General features: G+C 52.4%; 1 protein-coding gene across 1 annotated transcript in view; it reads right to left on the bottom strand.

The window, feature by feature from the left end:
* Positions 1 to 703: 703 nt before the first annotated feature.
* The window catches only part of gemin5 (gem (nuclear organelle) associated protein 5), a 35593-nt gene continuing 13327 nt past the window's right edge, over positions 704 to 22969 (bottom strand). Inside the window, exons 11-27 of the mRNA XM_055642508.1 lie at positions 21903 to 22039; positions 20788 to 20861; positions 20054 to 20235; positions 19172 to 19311; positions 18158 to 18329; positions 16865 to 17080; positions 15229 to 15357; positions 14523 to 14645; positions 13745 to 13840; positions 12613 to 12750; positions 10654 to 10801; positions 8828 to 9038; positions 7771 to 8052; positions 6549 to 6711; positions 3299 to 4445; positions 2872 to 2959; positions 704 to 2607 (exon numbers count right to left, since the gene is read on the bottom strand). Of these exons, the coding sequence (XP_055498483.1) occupies positions 2431 to 2607; positions 2872 to 2959; positions 3299 to 4445; positions 6549 to 6711; positions 7771 to 8052; positions 8828 to 9038; positions 10654 to 10801; positions 12613 to 12750; positions 13745 to 13840; positions 14523 to 14645; positions 15229 to 15357; positions 16865 to 17080; positions 18158 to 18329; positions 19172 to 19311; positions 20054 to 20235; positions 20788 to 20861; positions 21903 to 22039 (3623 nt within the window). The 3' untranslated portion in view covers positions 704 to 2430. The remainder of the gene's footprint in view (positions 2608 to 2871; positions 2960 to 3298; positions 4446 to 6548; positions 6712 to 7770; positions 8053 to 8827; positions 9039 to 10653; positions 10802 to 12612; positions 12751 to 13744; positions 13841 to 14522; positions 14646 to 15228; positions 15358 to 16864; positions 17081 to 18157; positions 18330 to 19171; positions 19312 to 20053; positions 20236 to 20787; positions 20862 to 21902; positions 22040 to 22969) is intronic.

Raw genomic sequence — 22969 nt, 5'->3', positions numbered from 1 at the left:
ACACCAACCAACATGCCCCACCCACCTGCGTTTGGCCCATATCCCACTAAACCTGTCGCATCCATGTACACGTCCAAATGTTTCTTAAAAAGTGCGATCGTACCTGCCTCATCAGTACATCGAGCGCGTGGACTGGACATCTTGTAAATTGGGCCAAAATATGGCGACGGGTACAAGAATTTCCCTGTGCAGTGGAGAGGTGACAATAAAGAACTCTTGAACCATTGCCACACACAATTACAATCTCCAGTTAACCTGTTTACTTTAGGGATACCGCACAGAAACAGGCCCTTTGGCCCATCGAATCCTCGCCAACCAGCGATCACCCCGTACACTGGCACTATCCTACACACTAGGGACAATTTACAATTTTTACCAAACCTCCAAACCCACATGTCATTGGAGTGTGTGAGGAAACCAGAGCACCTGGAGGAAACCCACGCAGTCACTGGGAGAATGTACAAACTCCATGCAGGTAGCACCCACAGTCAGTATCTAACCTGAGTCTCTGACGCAGTGAGACAGCAACTCTAACGCTGCGCCACTGTGCTGGTTCAGTAGATAATGCATAGCAGTAGCCCACAGTCCCAGGTTTTGGCGCCATTCCCAAAGTCCAAGCTGCAGTTGAACATAATGGCCAGTTGCTGCCGTCGCCTCCGTCACCATCATCCAGCGAACCGTGAACGGACCAGAAAGCTACAGGTGATGTGCAGGAACTTTTATTGTATAAAAACAGGATTATGGTTACAAATCTGAAAACACATAGCCGGCCCGTGTACAAAGTTAACCTTAATTGAAAGTGGACTAGTGTATTAAAGGGGAAACAAAAACACACGATAGTCTTTAAACCCACGGATGTGCTTCCAGTCACAGTATCTGCTTGGTCCACTATTGGTGTTGAGAAGTTTAATATCCAAGGACAGGCATCCACGGTGCTCCCTCATCCTCAACATCGCTGTGGTTCATAAATATGGCTCTCCGTCTGCTACTGAGGGACCAGAGGCAACCATCACCCTTGAGAGAACCAGAGATCTCCAGAGAATGAGCCTCTCCATCTTCTGCTGAAAGACCAGAGGCAGCCATCTCCCAAGTATCTCCTTGCTGGCTGATCTGCAGAGATCTTGACCACTGCACTCCTTCTGACCAACGAGAGGGTGGTTCCAGGGATTTATCTGAGAGATGGTCCTCTCTATCTCTCTCTAGATGTTGGTAAGGGCACCGTAACCCATGGAAAGGGCAGGGCTGGGGGGAGTGAGGTCCAAGGAGGAATGTCTATTGGGGGTTCAGGAGAGCCAGGTCCTCTGGGATAAGTGGGGACACAAAGAACTGCAGATGCTGGTTTACACAAAAGGACACAAAGTGCTGGAATAACTCAGCGGGTCAAGCAGCATCTCTGGAGAACATGGATAGATAGATGAGGTTTTGGGTTGGGACCCTTCGTCAAACTGAATTGTGGAGAGAGGGGGAGAAAATAGGTGGGAGAGATGAGGGGGCAGGACAAAAAATGAGTTCTCTTTTACAGCTTTCTCCACACCAACAATCTGAAGAAGTGTCCCGAAACAGTCAGATCCGTGTTCTCCAGATACTGCCTGACCCGCTGAGTTACTCCAACACTTTGTGTCTTCTTTTGGCATGGGCGTGTGTGCTCAGTCTGAGGAACAGTGAGGGTGTGGATTGGAGTGAGTGAGATTCCTGAGCGATCCCAAACCTTGTGGAGGAGAGGTTCATACCTTGGAGCGTGGGGAGAATTCTACTCTCGGGGAAAGTCAGCCCCAGAGGTGCGAGAGCAGGGGGAGGGGAGGGGATGAGACTCACATCCACAGTGTGTCTGCAGCCAGTGTCCAACGGCACATTTGCGGGACCGGGCTGTTAGCGAGAGCGGTGTTGCCGAGCTTTAGCGCGAAAATCCCACTGCGGAATGGTCGGATCCAGAGGAGAGGGGGAAGTGTACGTGTGTGTGCATCTCTCCCTCTGTGTCTCCGTTTGTGTGCGTCTGTCTCTGTGTGTGTCTGTCTGTATGTCTGTCTCTGTGTCCCTGCCCGTACACAGAGAGCTCACATTCTCTCCCACCCCCTCCCCTCGTCTCTATGGAGGTGCCGTGTAACTCCGTGATTCCCAGCATGATCCCTCCATCCGGCGCTCCAGACACTCGGAAACGCCGGTCACTTTCTCCCTTCCCCATCAGACAGTATCCAGACAGGATATCCAGAGCAGAGTTCCCGGGAACACTGGACCCTCTCCCCCTTTGCCTCAGACAGAATATCCGGATGCTTGGAGTTCCCGGGAACGCCGGTGTCGCTCCCCAGCGCCTCAGATGGTATCTGGATGGAATGTCCAGAGCAGAACTCCCGGGAGCAGCAGTCTCCATCCCTTCGTCTCAGACGATATCCGGCACGGAGCACCCGGGAACGCCGGTGGTCTCCCTTCCCATCAGACGGTATCCGGACAGGATATCCTGATGGCGGAGTGTCGCTCCCGGTCAGAGCCGTGATCCCGGAGGAGGGAGAGGGAGCGGGAGGGCAGGTCGGGGGGGAGGAGGGAGGGGGCGAGGGAGTGGAGGGAAAGGATGAGGAGGCAGCACTCTGACACGTCAGGGAAGGGGTGGAGCTGCAAGAGAAGACAACAGGGGAGGCAGTCAGTGCTTTCATCGCGGAAAGGAGGGCTTGCAATCCCATAGAGACACATTAGACTAGAGATACAGCGTGGAAAACAGGCCCTTCTGTGTAGTATGGAGGTTTAGTACAGTGTAGCATATAGATTAGTATGGTATGTAGTTTAGTATAATACAGTAAAATTAAAAATTATAGGAGGTAGCAGGCGGGGAACACACTCCACCCCCCCCCCCCTCCCACCCGGTCCCTACCCCCTCACCTTCACGATCTCTGCGATGGTCTCCCGCTCTCTGTACACGCGCTGTAACTCCTGCGTCAGACTCACCATCGAGCCCGGACCCTCCGCACTGCCGGAGAAACGTGGAGAGTCAACACAGACACAACAACACACGGGTAATCATCCACACACAGGCAGACAGAGACACACTCACCAGCCCCATCCCCACCACACAGGTAATCACCCACTCACACACACAGACACCACCCCCTTCCCCACACACACCATTACAAGGGTAATCTCAGACACCACCCCCATACACACCATCGCAGGGGTAATCACACACAGACACCACCCCCATACACACCATCACAGGCACACACACACACAAAGCCGCCGGGTCTATGAGGCAGCGGCTCTACCCGCTGCGCCACTAACCCGCCCACCGTTGTTCCACACGGTTTATTACCATAACGTAAGATCGCCTTCACATTGTCTCGAGGAGGCTGTTTCTTCGGACGTGTCCTTCGACCCATTCTCGAGCGTTGGTTCCGGCCTAACCTCAGCTTCCAGTTCAAGCCTGGTTGTAGGCCCAGCCTCGGGCACCTTTTCTGCATCGGACCTAGCCTCAGGGTCAGGCTCGGCCCCAGTATCGTGTCCATCTCCAGGCTCAGTTTCGGGCCTAACTCCAGCTCCGCTCTCCATTTCTTCTTCGGGCCTAGTCTCATTTTCAGGACTAACTTCAGGCTCAATCACAGGTTCGGGCCTAACTGTGGCCCCAGGCCTCGTCTCGCATTCAGGCCTAACTCTAGCCTCGCTCTCCAATTCAGGATTATGCCTGGCCCCAAGATCAGGCCCAGTTTTGGGCCTAACTGTGGGCTCCGGTTCAGGTCCCATCTCACATTGCATTTCAGGATCAGTCTGGGCAAGGTCGGACCCAACTCTAGGATCAGTGGAAGTCGGACTCACCTCAAGCACTATTTTAAGCTCAGGCCTGGCCCCAAGATCATGCCCAACTTCAGGCTCGGTTTCCAGTTTGGGCCTAACTACAGGCCCAGTGATAACTCCAGCTTCTCTCACCATTTCAGGATCGAGGCCAACTCCAGGCTTAGCCTCAGGTCTAACTACTGGCTCAGGCCTAGTTGGGGATGCAGACCTAACTCCAGCCTCACTCTCCAGTTCAGGCTCAGGCTTGACCTCAGCCTCAGGGCCACCTTCAGGCCCAGTCCCGAGCGCGGGCCCGTGGGCCACCTGTCTCAGGTGGACGTTGACCAGCGCGGCCACTGCTCGCTGGATTTCAGCTGCCCGTCTGTCCAGGGCCTGGAGCTTGGCATGTTCCACAGACAGGAGGCAGCCTGACCCGGCCAGGCGCGACCGGGCTTCGGTCAGAGGCTCCAAGGCTGAGATCCTGAGGCTGGGCCCACCTCCTCCCTCCTTGTCCCCCTGGCATTCGTCCTTCCCCTCCTCCGCGCCGGTTCTGGAACGTTCCGCCCCCAGCTTCCACCACAGCTCATACAGCTGGCTGTAACACAGGAAGGCCCGCAGGCTTTGGAGGGCAGCTAGGCCAAGGGGGTCAGAGGTCAGCTTGGCCTCCAAATCAGGGATAAACTCTGGCCCTGGTAAAAGAAGAGATCAAAAGATTACTTTCCAAACCACATAAACATCTTTCAAAACCACTAAAGTATTCTATTTTAATTTAGAGATACAGCACGGAAATAGGCCCTTCGGCCCACCGATTCCGCTTCGACCATTTGTTCTGACGGTCTCTCTCTTCTCTCTGTCTGGTGATTTCAAGAATCACTAGGAGTTAGGAGTAGTTCCTGAGGATTCGAAAATTGCGAATATTACCCCGCTGTACAAGAAGGGAGCAAAGCAGAAGAACTGAAGCTATAGGCCGGTTAGCCCGACTTCAGTGGTTGGTAAGATTTGAGTTAATCATAAAGGAAGATGTTACCCAGTGAACTTCCTTCACGATAAAATAGGCCAAAGTCAGCATGGTTTTGTGAAGAGAAGATGAACCTGCTAGAGTTATTTGAGGAAGTTAATAGCAGGACCGACAGGGGGGAGGTTGTAGATGTTGTTTACCTACAATTTCAGAAGGCCTTCGATAAAGTGCTCCATGCCAGGCTGAGATGAGAGCTCAGGGTATTGAAGGGAAGTTACTAGCATGGATAGCGGGTTGGCTGGATGGCAGAAGGTAAAGAGTTGCACCAAAAGGTGCTGTTTCAGGTTGGCTGCCAGTGACTAGTGGAGTTCCGCAAGGGCCGGTGCTGGGGCCACTTCTCTTCACGTTGTATATTAATGATATGGAAAAGGGGATTGAAGGTTTTGTGGCCAGATGATGCTAAGATAGGCAGAGGGGCAGGCAGTGTAGAGGAAGCAAGGACTCTGCAGAAGGAGTTAGACAGGTTTGGAGTGTGGGCAGAGAAGTGGCAGATGAAATTCAGTGTAGCAAAGTGCAGTCATGCATTTTGGTAATAAGAATAAAGGCCTAGATTATTTTCTAAATGGAGAGAGAATCCAGAAATCGGAGGTGCAAAGGGACTCGGGAGAGCTGGTGCAGGACTTCCAAAAAGTTAATTTGCAAGTCGAATCGGTAGCGAGGAAGGCAAATTCAATGCTAGCATTTATATCAAGAGGATGGAATACAAAAACAGGGATGTAATGCTGACACTCTGTAAGGTGCTAGTCAGGCCCCATTTGGAGTACTGTGAGCAAATTTGGGCCCCATATCTGAGGAAGAATGTGCAGGCTCTGGAGAGGGTCCAGAGGAGGTTTACAAGAAAGATTCCAGGAATGAGTGGGTTACCATATGATGAGCATTTGACAGCACTGGGCCTGTACTCGCTGGAGTTTAGAAGGTTGAGGGGGGACCTCATTGAAACTTACAGAATAATGAAAGGCATAGATAGAGTGGATGTGGAAAGGATGTTTCCACTGATGGGGGGAGTCTAGGAATGGAAGTCATAGCCACAGAATTAAAGGACGCTCATTTTGAAAGGTGATGAGGAACTTCTTTAGTCAGAGAGTAGTTGATCTACGGAGCTCATTGCCACAGGGGGTTGTGGCGGTCAAGTCAGTAGATATTTTTAAGGCAGAGATAGACAAATTCTTGATTAGAATGGGTATGAAGGGTTATAGGGAGAAGGCAGGAAAATGGGATAAGGAGGCAGAGATCAGCCATGATTGAATGGCAGTCAACTCCATGGGACGAATGGACTAGTTCTAGTCCTTTTACTTGGGAACTTGTCTTTAATCAATTACTCCTCCTCTGATGAAGGGTCCAGACCCGAAACATCACCTACCCAAGTTCTCCTGGAAGAAGTGGCAGGATGGGACAGTGCGGGGGTCTCTCCACTCTGTGTGCGTGTGCCTGGCCCCGGGAGGAGTGAGTACCAGGACGGTGCGGTACAGAGAGAGCTTCAATCAATCTACGGTTTGTGTGTGGGGAGGTTCACTCTGTGTGTGCGTGCGCGTGTGTTTGTGCGCGTGTGCGTGATTCACTTGCGAGTGTGTGTGTGTGAGAGAGATTCACTCTGCGAGTGTGTGTGTGAAGTTCGCTCTGCGAGTGTGCGACAGTGCAGAGGGAGTTTCGCTGTGTGTGCATGTGCGTGCGTGCATGCGTGCGTGTGTTTGAGGGAGATTCACTGTGAGAGTGTGAGTGAGTGTGAGATTCACTCTGTGAGTGTGCAACGGAGCGGGGAGCAAGTTTCACTCACCGGTCGGCAGTAGCATGTTGCCCATGTCCTGCATCAGGGTGAAGTTGCCGGCACGGAGACAGCGGACGAGTACGTGGAGCAGTGCGGTGACCGAGTCTCCGTACGCCGAGACCAGCGCACACACCAGCGACACGCTCACCTCGTGCGAGAGGTGGAACAGCAGCTGTGGGATGGGCAGATGGGCCTCGTTACTGGAGGGATCTCTGCTATCGACGTCTCCAAACCCAGGGCCTGGATTGAGGGGCCGGGGGATGTACTTTAGAGAAACAGCACGGAACCAGTCCCTTCGGCCCGTGCCAACCAGTGATCACCCCAAACACTAACACTATCCTACAAACTAGGGGCGATTCATAATTTTACCGAAGCCAATTAACCTACAAACCTGCACGCCTTTGGAGCGTGGGAGGAAACCGGAGCACCCGGAGAAAACTGACGTGGTCACGGGGAGAACGTAAGACTCCGTACAGACAGCACCTGCAGTCAGGATCAAACCCGGGTCTCTACTGCTGCGCCACCGTGCCGCACACTAACCCTGAGCGGGAGGGGCAAGGTTTATCCCTCCATCGTGGTCACTGAGGGACCCAAGAGACTCTGGGAGGTGGGGGGGGGGGAAGAAGGGAGGGGTCTGTGGACTGTTCCCGGGACAGAGCATGAGCAAGATCACCAGGTAATAATATTTACTGTACAAAATAAATCAAAACAAAACCCACCACCATAATACAAGACAAACAAATATACTAAATAAACTGCTATACAACTATATTACAATCCTTATTGAGGATGACCTCCACACCACGCGGTGCCCAGCCGTCCCGGAAATGAAAGGCTGTGTGGGACCGGCTCCCGGGAGGGATTACGGTGCCTGGGTTCGACGAGTACTTCCGGCTGAGGGGGGGACTTCCCCGACACCCGGTGGGGCGGGACAAGGGCCGGACACTCTCACGACCGGGCCATTGCCGACCGCCGGCGGTGATGGCAACCAAGTTCCAGACTCTCAGCCGGTCCCAGTAGAAGCTGGGCATCCTCTGCAGGACAGCACGGCTGATGCCCACCACCGGTATCCACGTACCTCCTTGAATGCAGCTGCCATGGGTGTGATCTCCTGGGAAGATCTCGTGAGGGGATGGGAGTCTCGGTAGACAGGGTGGGAGGTGGGGGGGGAGAATGGGACAGGGAAGGGGAGGACAGAGAGAGAGAGACGGGGCAGTATAGAGGGGTTTACCAGTCTGGGCGGTGTGTTGGCCGTGCTCTCAGCGTGCTCGGTGGCGCTGAGCTGCCGGCGAGCCTGTTGTAGCCGCTCCTGGTCGATCATCGTCACGTCAAAGCCGTCCCGCCAGGCGGCCAGGACCGCGTCCAGTAGACTGACCGCCGGCCTCTCACTCCCCTCGCCAGGTCCGCTCCAGCCGTGGTAGCGCGGCACTGACACGCTCCTCCACGTCACCGCCCCGCGCCGATCCAACTGCCGGCACAGCAGCTCCAACGTACACAGCACCAAACGCAGGCCCTGGGGAACGCACACACACAACGTCACCCAAACACAGGCCCAAAGATAGGCACCGTCAAACGCAGGCCCAGACACAAGCCTGAACACAGACACCGTCAGTACAGACACCGCCAAACGGAAGCCCCGGGGAACACGCACACACACAGTCAGACATGCACCCAAACACACGCCCAAACACACACTCAAACATAGACACCATCAAACGCAGTCCCTGGGGAACGCGTACACACACAGTCAGACACGCAGTCAACACACACGCCTAACACGGGCACCGTCAGACTCATGCACAAACGCACCGTCACCACACAAACACGGTGACCTCCACAAAACGTCCCACCTCCCACTTCTGCCCACAGCCCCCTCTCTGTTCCATCACCCCAAGCCCTGGTCAACCCTCCACTGATCTTTCCCCTCCCACTCCCCTTACTGTTCGCACTTTGTCAATCCTCTTGCTTCAAAATCTACAACTCGCAAATCCCAACCAAAAACCAGCCACCCAAACCCGTACCTACCTACGGCTGTTACAGCCGATACAGCCTAGCGTGCACCATAAACTAAACACACCAACCTACAACCCCTACAACCTAAAACTCCAAAACTAAACTCCGATACTAAACACCTATAACTAACAACTGGAGACTATAACTGAAACCCGAACACTAAACATCTAAATCTAAAAAAACACCAAAAACTATCAACGTAAACTAAAAACCTAAACATGACCCCTGTACCACTGTAATAACCCCCCACCACCACCACCACCACCACCACTTACCAGCAAGGTCTCACTGGCTCCCACCACCTCCTGAGCCCCTGGCCAGTCTCGCTGAGCTACCAGGTCGAGGGCACAGCGGGATTGGAGCTGACTAGCCAGCGCCCCCTCACCACTGACCGCCGCCACCTCGGCTGCTGCGCCCAGCGACGCCACATCACCCTTCCTCGCCAGCACCTTGGCCGCATCGAACGGAGAGTCCATGGCCAGGTAACTAGAGTTGGGGGAGAGAGGGGACAGGAGAGACAGAGAAAGAGGGGGATGGAGAGAGAAGGAGGTACGGGGAGAGGGTTAGCATTACGTGGGAGATAATCATAGAGTCATACAGCATTCTGCACTCTGTATCTCCCCCTTTGCTGTGTCTATTGTACGTGAAGCCTGACTTGATTGCATTTATGTAATGCATTGTTCCAGAGACAAGTCCAATGTCCTCAATGGGATAACGGTGAATCGGACAGTACTCGAGATTATGGAAGGACCATTCAGAAGCCTGATAACAGAGGGGTAGAAGCTGTTCCTGAGTCTGGTGGCGCGCGCTTTCAAGCTTCTGTCTCGTCTGCCGGACGGGAGCGGGGAGAAGAAGTCTGTGATTATGCCGGCTGCTTTCCCGAGGCAGCGTGAAGTGGAGATGGAGAGGATGGTGGGGAGTCTGGTCTGTGTGATGGACTGGGCTACATCTACAACTCTCCGCAATGTCGTGCAACCTGGGCCGAGTTCAGTATAGTTAAGATATACAGTGTGGAAACAGGCCCTTCGGTCCGCTGAGTCCGTGCTGACCCATACACTAGTTCCATCCTGCACACCGGGGACAATTTACAGAAGCCAATTAACCTGCACGTCTTTGATGGGTGGGAGGAAAACCGGAGCACCCGGAGAAAACCCACACAGACCTGGGGAAACAGGAACCACGTCTCGTTTTGTTTTAGTTTAGAGATGCAGCGTGGAATCCCACCCCCCCACGGACACGCTCCCCCATCACCAACGTTAGTAATCTGCTAGTTTAGTACCGAGACACTAGAGGCAATTTACAGAGGGTCAATTAACCTACAAAACCTGCTCTTCTTTGGGGCGTGGGAGGAAACCGGAGCACCGAAAACCCACGTGGACACAGGGAGAACGTACAAATTCTGTACAGACAGCACTGTGAGGCAGCAACTCTACCGCAGTGCCACCATGCCGTTCCTCCACAGATGCTGCCTGACCCGTTGAATACTGATACTGTGCTCAGCGGTCGAAAGACATCAAGCGCAGATTGGGCGATCGTTTCGCTGAACACCTTCGCTCAGTCTGCCTTGGCCTACGAGACCTCCCAGTTGCCAAACACTTAAACTCCCCCTCCCATTCCCACACAGACCTTTCAGTCCTGTGACTCCTCCACTGTTAGAGTGACACTCAGCGCATATTGGAGGAACAGCATCTCATATTTTGCTTGGGTAGCTTATAACCCAGCGGTTTGTATATTGATTTCTCTCACCAAGTAACCCTTGCATCCCCTCTCCCCCCCAATCCCCCACCCTAGTTGTACTACTAGTTTCACTGTTGTATAACTTGTTATCACCTTCCCCACAACCAACAATGGACCATTGTGGGCGTAACCTTTCCTTGATCATCGTTGCCGGCTTCTGATGTGTTTTTCATACCTTTCATTCTTTTGTTCTTTGTACCTTTCAATACCTCTAGTTTCCATCCCCCCCCCCGCCTGACTCTGTCTGAAGAAGTGTCTCTCGACCCCGAAACGTCACCTATTGCTTTTCTGCAGAGATGCTGCCTGTCCCCGCTGTTTTACTCCAGCATTTTGTGCCCGTGATGGAAGGACATTGCGGTCTTACCGGAAGAGCTGGTGGGACTGCAGTAAGCGCACTGCCTCGTAGACGCGGTGTAAAGACAGGAGCAGGGTGGCAGCCTTAACGTAATGTTCCTGGAAGCACAGCTGCTTCACAAAAGCCTCCACTGCTCTCACCCAAACGGCATACCCAGCTGTAAGCACAAGAAGCGGAGATCCCAGTGAGAGCGCTCGTCCACACCAGACAGCATATCGTTCACTTTAGTTATCCTCACGTATAGTTTAGTTTACGTTATAGACACAGCACGGAAACAGGCCCTTCAGCCCACCAAGTCCGTGCCGTCCAGCGATCCCCGCACACTAACATTACCCGACAACAGTTTACAATTTTACCAAAGCTAATTAACCTACAAACTTGCATGTCTTTGGAGTGTGGGAGGAAACCGGAGCACCCGGAGGAAACCCATGCCAGCTCAGGGAGAACGTCCAATCCCCGTACGGGCAACACCGATAGTCAGGATCGAACCCGGATCTCTGGCGCTGCGAGGCAGCAACTCTACCGCTGCGCCAACGTGCGGCTTGACACTTGTTCAAGACATTTGATTATTTTCCTCATTGGTTTTGATTGTCTTCCAGCAGAAGCTTCTGTACCCTCTGCTGGACGGGAGAAGGAGGAATGACCAAGGTGGGAGAGGGACAAGTCTTTGATTAGTTTATTATTGTCATGTGCCCTGAGGTACCGTGAAAAGCTTTTCTTTGCATGCTGAAACTGTTCCTGCCTATGGAACTGATGCGCTAAAATACTGAGAACTATATTGTGCACTCTGCATCTTCCCCTATTGTATTTGAGTTTGACCTGATTGTATTTATGCATTGTGTTATCTGAGCTATTTGGATAGCATGCAAAACAAAACTTCTCACTGTAGCTCGGCACATGTGACAATAACAAACCTAACCCTAGGGGAGGGGGAGGGGAGTTTTTCAGTGGGTCAGAGGTAGGGGACCTGAAGTGGGGATGCAGCAGGGTGTAGTAGATGGATACGCAGGGATCGGAGGGATATGGATCCCATGCAGGTAGTCGACAATATGGATGTTGTCAAGCTGGAAAGGGTACAGAGAAGATTTACGAGAATGTTCCAGGACTCGAGGCCCTGAGCTACAGGGAGAGGTTGAGCGCAGGAGGATGAGGGATAATCTTATAGAGGTGTATAAAATCAAGAGAGGAATAGATCGGGGAGATACACAGAGTCTCTTGTACAGAGTCGAAAACTAGAGGACATAGTTCTATGATGAGGGTGGAAAGATTCAATAGGAACCGAAGGGGTAACTTTTTTCTTACACAAAAGGTGGTAGGTGCTTTAGAACTACCACTGCCTTAGGAGGTAGTTGAGGCAGGGATTATCGCAATGTTTAAAAAAAAGTTTAAAATAAAAAGTGGACAGGTACATGGATAGGGCAGGTTTAGAGGGATATGGGCCAAATACAGACAGGTGGGACGAGTGTAGATGGGGCATGTTGGCCGGTATGGGAAAGTTGGGCCGAAGGGCCTGTTTCCATGCTGTGTGACTATGACTATGAGGGGGGACCTCATTGAAACTTACCGAATAGTGAAAGGCCTGGATAGAGTGGATGTGGAGAGGATGTTTCCACTAGTGGGAGAGTCTAGGACCAGAGGGCACAGCTGCAGAATTAAAGACCGTAACTTTAGAAAGGAGACACGGAGGAATTTCTTTAGCCAGACAGTGGTGAATCTGTGGAATTCATTGCCACAGATGGATGTGGAGGCCATCGTTTAGTTTTAAAGGCAGAGATTGACAGGTTCTTGATTAGTACGGGTGCCAAAGGTTATGGGGAGAAGGCAGGAGAATGGGGTTGAGAAGGAAAGATAGATCAGTCATGATTGAATGGTGGAGTAGACATGATGGGCCGAATGGCCTCATTCTGCTTCAGTTACTCTTGAACCTTAATAATAAACCTAATTACGGCCGTGAGGGAGGGGACCTACCCATGGGTGCCATGGCAACCAAGGTGTCGTTCAGCTCCACCCTTTCGATGGCCGTCTCCAAGGCTCCCTTCACGTCACCTTTCCACAGAAGCAGCTGATAGCCCAGGTCCGTGTGACCCGCCTCCGCGTGGTTCTTAGCTGTTGAACACAAAACATCTGTCTGACGAAGCATCCCGACCTGAAACGTTACAGCTCCATGTTCCCCAGAGATTTAGGCTGGAGATACAACACGGAAACTGGCCCGAGTCTGCGCTGACCAGCGATCACCCTGTACACCAACACTATCCTACACACGAGGGACAAATTGCAATTTGACAGAAGCCAATTAATCTACAAACCTGCATGCCTTTGGGATGCGGAAACTGAAAACCCATCAGGTCACGGGGAGAACGTTCAAATTCCACACAGACAGCACCCGAGGTCAGGATCGAACCTGGGTTTCTGGCGCTGTGAGGCGGCGGCTCTACCCGCAGCGCCACTGTGTCTCAGTTGGCCAGTTACTCCAGCACTTTGTGCCTTCTTTTCAGTTCCATGCGTCCGAGGATTTAAAATGAGAGGGCAGTGTTTAAAGATGATAAACCATGCATGATTGTTTCTACACAGTGGGTGGTGGCTGCCTGGGTTGGTAGTGGTGGCACATACAACTATCTTTTGGATAGGCACATGGATATGCAGGGAATGGAGAGATACGGATCACAGGCAGGCAGATCAGAGTTGGACGGCATCATGTTCGGCACAGACATTGTGGGTCACAGGGCCTGCTCTTGTGCTGTATTGTTCTATGTTTCAGTTTAGTTGAGAGATACAGCATGGAAACAGGCCCTTCCACCCATTTGAGTCCATGCCGACCATCGATCACCCGTTCACACTAGTTCTATGTTATCCCACTCTCTCATCCACTCCCTACACACCGAGGGCAGTTTACAGAGGGCCAATTAACCTGCAAACCCGCACATCTTTGGGATGTGGGAGGAAACCCATCTGATTGCAGGGAGAACGTGCAAACTCCATACAATGGGAACGTGAAGGGTGACGCACACACTCCAGCAGGCAGAGGGCCAGAGTTGCCTGCCGCTCCCCCAGGGCCGGTTTCTCCCACCCCCCACCCCCCCACCACAACCCCGGTCCTTACCTTCCTCGTCTAACATGCGGTGGAGCGCTGGTCTGTCCACGAACAGCCCGAGCTGCACCCGGTCGCCTGATCCAGTGGCAGCCTCACCCTCACACCCTGGGGCAACAACACAGCACCGTCAGGGGGGCACGGGGAGGGGATGGGGGTCACCGAGCGGCAGGAGATGGTGCGAGAGGGCAAGGGGGCGGCAGAGACAGAGAGAGAACAGGGGACGCACCAGGACGGACGGAGACACAGGGACGGACACACACGGGGATAGAGAGAGACACACACACACGGGGACAGAGACACACACACACACGGGGACAGAGAGAGACACACACACACACGGGGACAGAGACACACACACACACACGGGGACAGAGACACAGACAGAGACACACACACACACACACACACACACACACACACGGGGACAGAGGCACACACACACAGGGGACAGAGGCACGCACACACACACACACACGTGAGGACATTCAGGCACGCACACACACACACACACGGGGACAGAGGACCTCACACACACACACACCACTGCAGAGGCACGCACACACACACACGGGGACAGAGGCACGCACACACACACACACACGGGGACAGAGACACACACACACACACACACACACACACACGGGGACGGAGACACACAGTTAGACAGACAGACTATCATGTCAGAATGATGTGAGCCATTCAGCAGATAGTAACTCTGACATGATGGGCTGAATGACCTCTGTGCCTCTGCGCCCTGCGAGCCCGTGCCGTGCCGGGGAACACGCACCTTGTTGGTGACGGATGCGGGCGAGGTGCACGCAGTCCTCCTGCAGGTCCTCCTTGCATCGGTGATCATTGGCCGCGCTCAGCGGCAACAGCGAGGGGCCTTTCTTCCTCTTCCCCATGGCCTCTGCAACACACAGGCAGGGTCATCATTTACCCAGTTACACAGCACGGAGACAGGCCCTTCGGCCCGACTCACCCATATTGACCAACATGCCCATCGACTCTAGTCCCATTTGGAAATGTCAAAGACTAGAGAGCATAGCTTTAAGGTGTGAGGGGCAAAGTTTAAAGAAGATACGTGGGACAAATTAAACAAATGGAGTCAGAGTCATACAGCGTGGAAACTGGCCCTTCGGCCCCACAACTTCCATGCCGACTAACTTGCCCTACGTCTTTGGGATGTGGGAAGAAACCGGAGCACCGGGAAAAAACCCACACGGTCAAGGGAGAACCTGCAAACTCCGTACAGACAGCACCCGTAGTCCGGATCAAACCCACGTCTATGGCGCTGTGAGGCGGCAACTTCACCTCTGCGACACCTCACAGATTTGTACTACATCGGGGATTGTGTGTCGGTAATATATTAGGCAATACTTTTCTGAACTGCATGCAAATAAAAATATTACACTGTGCGTTTGAACACCTGACAATAAAGCACGATTGGACCACAATTCCCAGGGCACATCCCAAACCGAGAGAAGCTTTACCTGGCTTCTCCCTCTTCCTCTCTTTTGGCCGGTCCTTCCTTCCCTGAAGACCCAGGCTCGCTGGCAATTGTGTGCCATTGGGAAGCGCGTGTTCCATGTTTTCCCGAGATCCCGCATCCTCTAACGGGGCTGTCAGAATGAAACGGGAGACACATTAATCCGACATTCCAACAACAGCGTTTACATTACTGAAAAATCCCTTCCAATCAGTACTTCCAAAAGTTGGGCCACCATCACGATTATCCAACCTCACCCCGGTCATTCCTTCTCCTCCCCCGCTCCCGTCCGGTAGAAGGTACAGAAGCTTGAAAGCGTGCACCACCAGGCTCAGGAACAGATTCTTCCCCTCTGTTATCACGCTTCTGAATGGTCCCTCTATATGCTAAGGTGCTGTCCGATTCACATCTACCCCATTGCGGACATTGGACTTTGTCTCTGGAACTGATACTGATACAGAGTGCAGAATATAGTTGTCAGCATTGTAGAACGCTACAAAGCTGAGAACTATATTCTGCACTCTGTACCATCCCCTTTGCTCTACCTGTTGTACTTGAGTTTAACTATTGTATTTATGTATAGCATTATCTGATCTGTTAGCATACAAAACAAAGCTTTTCACTGTACCTCGGTAAACATGGAACAGGACAGTACAGGAACAGGCCCTTCAGCCCACAATGTCTGTGCTGAGCATGATACCAAAATCAACCTGGGGCTCAGCGGTAGAGTTGCTGCCTCACAGCGCCAGAGACTAGAGTTTGATGCTGACTATAGGTGCTGTCGGTAATCGGTTTTTACGTTCTCCCTGCAACCACGTGCGTTTTCCCCAAGTGCGCCGGTTTCCTGCCACATCCCAAAGGCGTGTGGGTTTGTAGGTTAATTGGCTTTGGTAAAAATTGTAAATTGTCCCTGGTGTGTAGGATAGTGCTAGGTTGGGTGAATGTTCGCTGGCACGGACTCGATGGGCCGAAGGGCTCGTTTCCATGCTGCATCTCTATACTCAACTCTCAAAGAAAATAGCCAAAAAAATGCTGGAGTAACTCAACGGGTTAGGCAACATCTCTGGAGAGAAGGAATGGGGGATGTTTCTGGTCCAGACCCTTCTGCTGACTGAGAGTCAGGGGTGAGGGAAACTAGAGATTTGCAAGGGTACAAAGAGCATGTAGGGTGTGAAAAGGACAGATCAAGGCAGACGATGATCAAGGAAATGTACAACGGTTCATTGTTGGCCAAGGGGAAGGTGACAAAGAGGCATACAAACAGGAAAATCACTCGGGAAGAGTGAAACTAGTTAGAGAACTGGGATGGGGCGGGGGAGGGGGGGGGGGGAAACGGAGCGAGAGGGGATGCAAGGGTTACTTGAAGTTAGAGAAATCAATACTCATAGCTCTGGGTTGAAAGCTGCCCAAGCAAAATAGGTTTTGGAAACTATTGGAAACTATTTGGAAACTATTATCTGCCTGCTCGTGATCCATATCCCTCCATATCCACGTGTCTATCTCAAAGCCTCTTAAACACCACTATCGTTCCTGCCTCCACCACCACCCCTGGCAGTATGTTCCAGGCCCTGACCGCACAGAGCAGCATCTCCACCGCTGCGCCACTGCGCCGCCCAGGAACTCATTACAGAAACAAAAACCTTGAGACGAGGCCCCATTGGAGACGGATTGCTCTTCCCCTCGACATTCCCGCTCCTCTTCCCGCACTCCGGCGTCCACAGGGGTCGGGGGTGAAGGGTCCACAGTCTCCTTCTCATCCTGACCCACCGGCCCCACCTCCGACCTTTTCTTCCCTTTCTTGGATTTGGATTTCAGTCCGCTGAACTTCTTCCTCTCCAGATCGGAATACTTCTTTCCTAATTGTGGGGGGAAAAAACACTATTTCAAAACTAGTTTAGTTTAGTCCCGTGCACTGAGGTACAGCAAAAAGCTTTTTTGTTGCGTGCTAACCCACCAAAGACTATACACGATTACAGTCACAGTGTACAGATACAGGATCAAGGTTTAGTTCATTGCCACGAGTACCGAGCTACAGTGAAAAGCTTCTTTACTGCGTGCAATCCAGATTATACATGATCACGATCGAGCCGTCCACAGTGCACTGGGTACAGAATAGCGAATAACTTTAATGCAAGATAATGCAAGTCCAATTAAAGATAGTCCGAGGGTCTTCAATGAGGTACTTGGATTATGTTGGCTGCTTTCCCGAGGCTGCGTGAAGTGTAGATGGAGTCAATGGTGGGGAGTCTGGGACCAGTGTGCACAAGAAATCAGGAACGTTCTAAAGTATGAGTAACAGGAGCAGAATTAGGCCGTTCAGCCCATCAATCATGGCTGATCTATCTTTCCCTCTCAGCCCCATTCTCCTGCCTTCTCCCCAACCCCTGACACTCATACTAATCAAGAATCTGTCAATCTCTACCTGAAGAAATACCCAATGACTTGGCTTCCACTGCCGTCTGTGGCAATGAATTCCACAGGTTCACCACCCCCTGGCTAAAGAGATTCCTCCTCATCTCTATTCTAAAGGGACGTCCTTTTATTCTGAGGCTGTTCCCTCTGGTCCTAGACTCTCCACTGGTGGAAATATCCTCTCCACATCCATTCTAGCCAGGCCTTTCACTATTCGGTAAGTTTCAATGATGTGTCCCCTCATCCTTCTAAATTCCAGCGAGTACAGGCCCAGTCCCGTCAAACGTACACCATTCGGTAACCCTGTCATCCCCGGGATCATTCTTGTAAACCTCCTCTGGACCCTCTCCAACGCCAGCACATCCTTCCTCAGATACGGGGCCCAAAACGGCTCATAATACACGAAACCCCGAGGCAGCGTGAAGTATAGATGGAGTCGATGGTGGGGAGTCTGGGACCAGTGCGCACAGGAAGCTGGGAACGTCAAAGAGAGAGCGTGGGCGTGTGGGAAACGTGGGTACCTGCTGGTGGACGAGTGTGTTCCTGCTTCGAAACCTCCCACTGCCGCACCGTGAAGTCATCTCCCCCTGTCCAGATGCAGTCCGCATCCACCGGTGACCACTGCACCCCCAGAAGTCTCCCCGCATGGCCCCGGTAGTTACACACCGGTTCCTCCTTCAGAACATCCCAGACCTGCAACACAAGAAAGCGTCTACAATCCCCGAACAACACTTGACCCAAAGAGCTTGGTCTTCCCCCACCACACACTCTCCCCCCCCCACACACCACCCCCACACTCCCCCCCCACACACTCCCCCACCCCCCACCCACACACCCACTCCTCCCCCCACACACTCCCCCACCCACACTCTCCCCCCACCCACCCACACACACCCCACCCACACTCTCCCCCCCCACACCCCACACTCTCCCCCACCCACACTCCCCCCACCCACACACTCCCCCCACACCCACACTCTTCCCCACCCACACCCCTCCCCCACCCACACTCTCCCCACACACCCACTCTTCCCCACCCACCACCCACACACACACACCCCCCCCCCCACACCCCTCTCCCCCCCCCCCCCACACACCACCCACAGGCCCCTCCACCCACACTCTCCCCACCATTATTAATGGATAAATCTTCCCCACAGTCAGGGAATCAAGATCCAGAGGGCATTGGTTCAAGCTGAGAGGGGAAAGATTTAATAGGAGCCTAAGGGGAAACCTTTCCCACATAAAGGATGCCAGAGGAGGTAATTGAGGCAGGGACTATCGCAACATTTAAGAACCGTTTAGACAGGTACTGTACATGGGTAGGGAAGGTTTGAAGGGATGTGGGTCAAACGCAGGCACATGGAACAAGATGGTTCCGTGCTGTACAACTCCAAGGTACGGAGACCTGCGGTGCGACACGGTAGAGCCGTTGCTTCTCAGAGCCAGAGACCCGGGTTCGATCCTGACCTCGGGGGCTGTCCGTATGGAGTTGAGCCCAATTTTGCTGAGTTTATTCCCTGAGATTCACTTACCTGTGCCGTGCCATCGTAGCTGGCAGAGACCAGCCGGGCATCGTGGTGTGGGCTCCATGCCAGGCTGGTCACCTTTGCCGTGTGCCCGGACAGCGTCCGATACGGTTCCGTCATCGTAGCTGGTGTTCCCGAAGGATTCTCTGTGATGGAAAGAGCGAGGAAGTGGATTATCCTTTTAGGACTCTTAAAGAAAACCAGGACAATGTGTTTAGTTTAATTTAGAGACACAGCACAGGAACAGGCCCTTTGGCCCACCGAGTCCGTGCTGATCAGCAATCGCCCCGTGGACTAGAACTATCCTACACACGAGGGACATTTTACAATTTTTACAAGCCAAATTAACCTACACACCTGAATGCCTTTGGACATGAATGTGGGAGGAAACCGGAATGGTAGAGGTGCTGCCTCACAGCGCCGGAGACCCGGGTTCGATCCTGACTGTGGGTCCTGTCTGTATGGAGTTTGTACGTTTTCCCTGTGAGAGAGATTCACTCTGTGGGTGTGTGTGTGTTTGTGTGTGTGAGGTTCGCTATGCGAGTGTGCGACAGTGCAGAGGGAATTTCGCTGTGTGTGTGTGTGTGTGTGTGGGTTTGTGTGTGCGTGTGTGATTCGTATGTGAGAGGGAGATTCATTCTGCGTTTTCTCCGGGTTCTTCAGTTTCCTCCCACATTTCAAAGACGTGCGGGTTTGTAGGTTAATTGGCTTCAGTAAATTTGTAAATTGTCCCTAGAGTATACAATATTGCTAATGTACAGGGTGATTGCTGGTGCGGACTTGATGGGCTGTAGGGCCTATTTCCGCACAGTATCTCTAAATTAAAGTGCAAAGGAGCGGGCCAGCAGGGCTGGACGAGCGAATGGACTGGTGAGGAGAGGGGCTCACCCAGCACGGTGCGGAGGTTGTGGACGTAGATGGTTGCGTTGTTGGAGGCGGATGCGATGAGGGAGCTGAGCTCGGGGTCCAGGCTGTGGGGGTGGTGCCAGCGGATGGCGTTGATCAGCTTGTGGTGAGTCTCCACCGTGCACAACAGCCTGAGCAGCGGGGCCTGGTAAACCTCGATGGACCTGGACGGAGGGCGGGAGCATAGCAGAGACACCAAACATTACACCAGGAACATGAAACCAGCAACAGATCTCTAGTTTAGTTTAGAGATACGGCGCGGAAACAGGCCCTTCGGCCCACCGAGTCTGCGCCGACCAGCGACCCCCCCCCCATACATCAGCACTATCCCACAGACTGGGGACAATTTACAATTTTACCAAAGCCAATTAACCTACAAACCCACATGTCTTTGGAGTTTGGGAGGAAACCAGGGCACCCGGAGAAAACCCACGTGGTCACGGAGAGAACGTAAAAACTCCATACAGACAGCACCCGTAGTTAGGATCTCTGCTGTCGACCTCTATTAAGATAATAGGTCCGCTGGTCAGCAAAGATTTGGTGGGCCGAAGGGCTTTGTATCTCCAAACTAAATGGAACTAAACATATGACAATAAAACAGTCTTGACTCTCCTGTGTAAAAGGACTCTGGAGCAAATCAGACCCAACAAAAGCAAGGTGTTATTGTCCAAGGAAACCGGACTGAGAGATGCTTATAAGGAGATATTTCCGCTCACCCATCGTCATTTCCGATCGCAAGGACTTTCCCGTCAGGTTTCCAGCTCAGTTCACTGCGACCAGGAAGTTTATGCTGGAGGAACGAAGGGGGAGACAGAAGGAAGATTAACCTCAGATAATTCAATGCCCCACCAGCATGTGTTCAGCATTCACTCCCCCACTCCCCATCCCTCCCTCGTCTCTAGTCCATAGTAATGCACCAGGCACCACCCAAACCGTTCTATTGTATTGTGATAGATGGGCATCTTGGTCAGCATGGCAGAGTTGGGCTGAAGGGCCATTTTCCATGCTGTATGACTATATTAACATAATTTGGGACACCACGGCGGCACAGTGGTAGACGAGCCGTCTCACAGCGCCAGAGTCCCGGGTTCCATCCTGACTAGGGGTGCTGTTCGTACGTTCTCCCTGCGACCACGTGGGATTTCTCCGGGTGCTCCGGTTTCCTCCAACACTCCAAAGATGTACGGGTTTGTAGGTTAATTAGCTTTGGTAAAAACTGTCAATTGTCGCTAGTGTGTAGGATAGTGCTAGTATATGGGGTGATCGCCTGTCGGCATGAGCTTGGTGGGCTGAAGGGCCTGTTTCCACGCTGTATCTCGAAAGTCTAAAGTAAAGATTCAAGGACAATTTCTTCCCAGCTGTTATCAGGCAACTGAGCCGACCTATCACCAACCAGAGAGCGGCCCTGACCTCCCCTCCACCCCATTGGAAACCCTCGGACTATCTTTAATCGCACTTTACCTTGCACTAAATATTATTCCCTTCATCCTGTATCTGTACACTGTGTCTTGGACCAGAGGGCTCAGCCTCAGAATAAAAGGACGTACTTTTAGAAAGGAGATGAGGAGGAATTTCTTTAGCCAGAGGGAGGTGAATCTGTGGAATTCTTTGCCACAGACGGAGGTGGAGGCCAAATCATTGGGTATTTTTAAAGGGGTGTTTGACAGATTCTTGATTCATACAGGTGTCAGAGGTTACGGGGAGAAGGCAGGAGAATGGGAAAGATAGATCAGCCCTGATTGAATGGCTGAGCCAGACGACGGGCCGAATGGCCTAATCTACCCCTATACTTTATGAGTGTATGACCATGGAACAAGCTGCAGCGGCCCACCTTGATGGCATTGGTCTCACGGATGAGGCGGTTGATGTCCTGGGCCTCGGCGTTCAGCCTCCAGGGGTTGTGCTGCAGAATGATGCCCTCGCCCGCACAACTGTACAGTGTCAGCGCTGGCCCGTCTCCAGTACCGGCTGTGGAACAGAGAGACAAAGAGAGATAGAGAGCCCACTTGTCAGCCTGGTCGGGACCGCAAGGCGTAACCAAACATGGAGGGAGGCAGGGAGACAGAGAATTCTTACACAATGGTCAGCTAAATTAGCAGCACCACACCTCTTTGGAAAACAAATGTCGGGCAGCACGGTGGCGCAGCGGTAGAGTTGCTGCCTCACAGAGCCGGAGACCCCGGTTCGATCCCGACTACGGGTGCTGTCTGTATGGAGTTTGTACGTTCTCCCCGTGACCGTGTGGGTTTTCTCCTGGTTCTTCCCACACTCCAAAGACGTGCAGGTTTGTAGTTTAATTGGCTTTGGTAAAATTGTAAATAGTGTAGGAGTGATCATTGGTCGGTACAGACTCGGTGGGCCTGTTTCCGTGCTGTATCTCTGGAATCTAAAGTGCTTAAGCTAACTTGAAAGAATTTATAAACAGTGAAGCTACCTGCGAGCCACTTAAGATAAGACTTCAGATTATTAGGGATAACTAATAGATAGCTAAATTAGCAGCGCAGCACTTAAAAAAAACAAACAAGCCAATGTCTCCAGACAAATGCTTGGGCCAAGTCAAAGGGAGCTGTAAATAATGAGGCCGTGTGCGAGGCCTTTAAGATAAGATTCTGCCGTTGAGGGACTTCAGAGACAAATAACGATGCACCAGAAGGAACTGCAGATGCTGCTTTACACTGAAGATAGACACAACATGTTGGAGTAACTCAGCAGGTTAGGCAGCATCTCTGGAGAAAAGGAATAGGTGATATTTCACCAGGACCCTTCTTCAGACTGAGAGTCACAGCCAACAATGGACCATTGTGGGCTCCACCTTTCCTGGGTCATCAGTGCCGGCTCGGATTTTCATACTTTTAGTTTTCCTTCCTCCCCCCGACTCTCATTCCGAAGAAGGGTTTT

The sequence above is a fragment of the Leucoraja erinacea genome, chromosome 11 (assembly GCF_028641065.1).
Source record: "Leucoraja erinacea ecotype New England chromosome 11, Leri_hhj_1, whole genome shotgun sequence".
Lineage (NCBI taxonomy): Eukaryota > Metazoa > Chordata > Chondrichthyes > Rajiformes > Rajidae > Leucoraja > Leucoraja erinaceus.
Note: the sequence above shows the minus strand (reverse complement) of the source record. Positions and strands in the feature narration are given on the sequence as shown.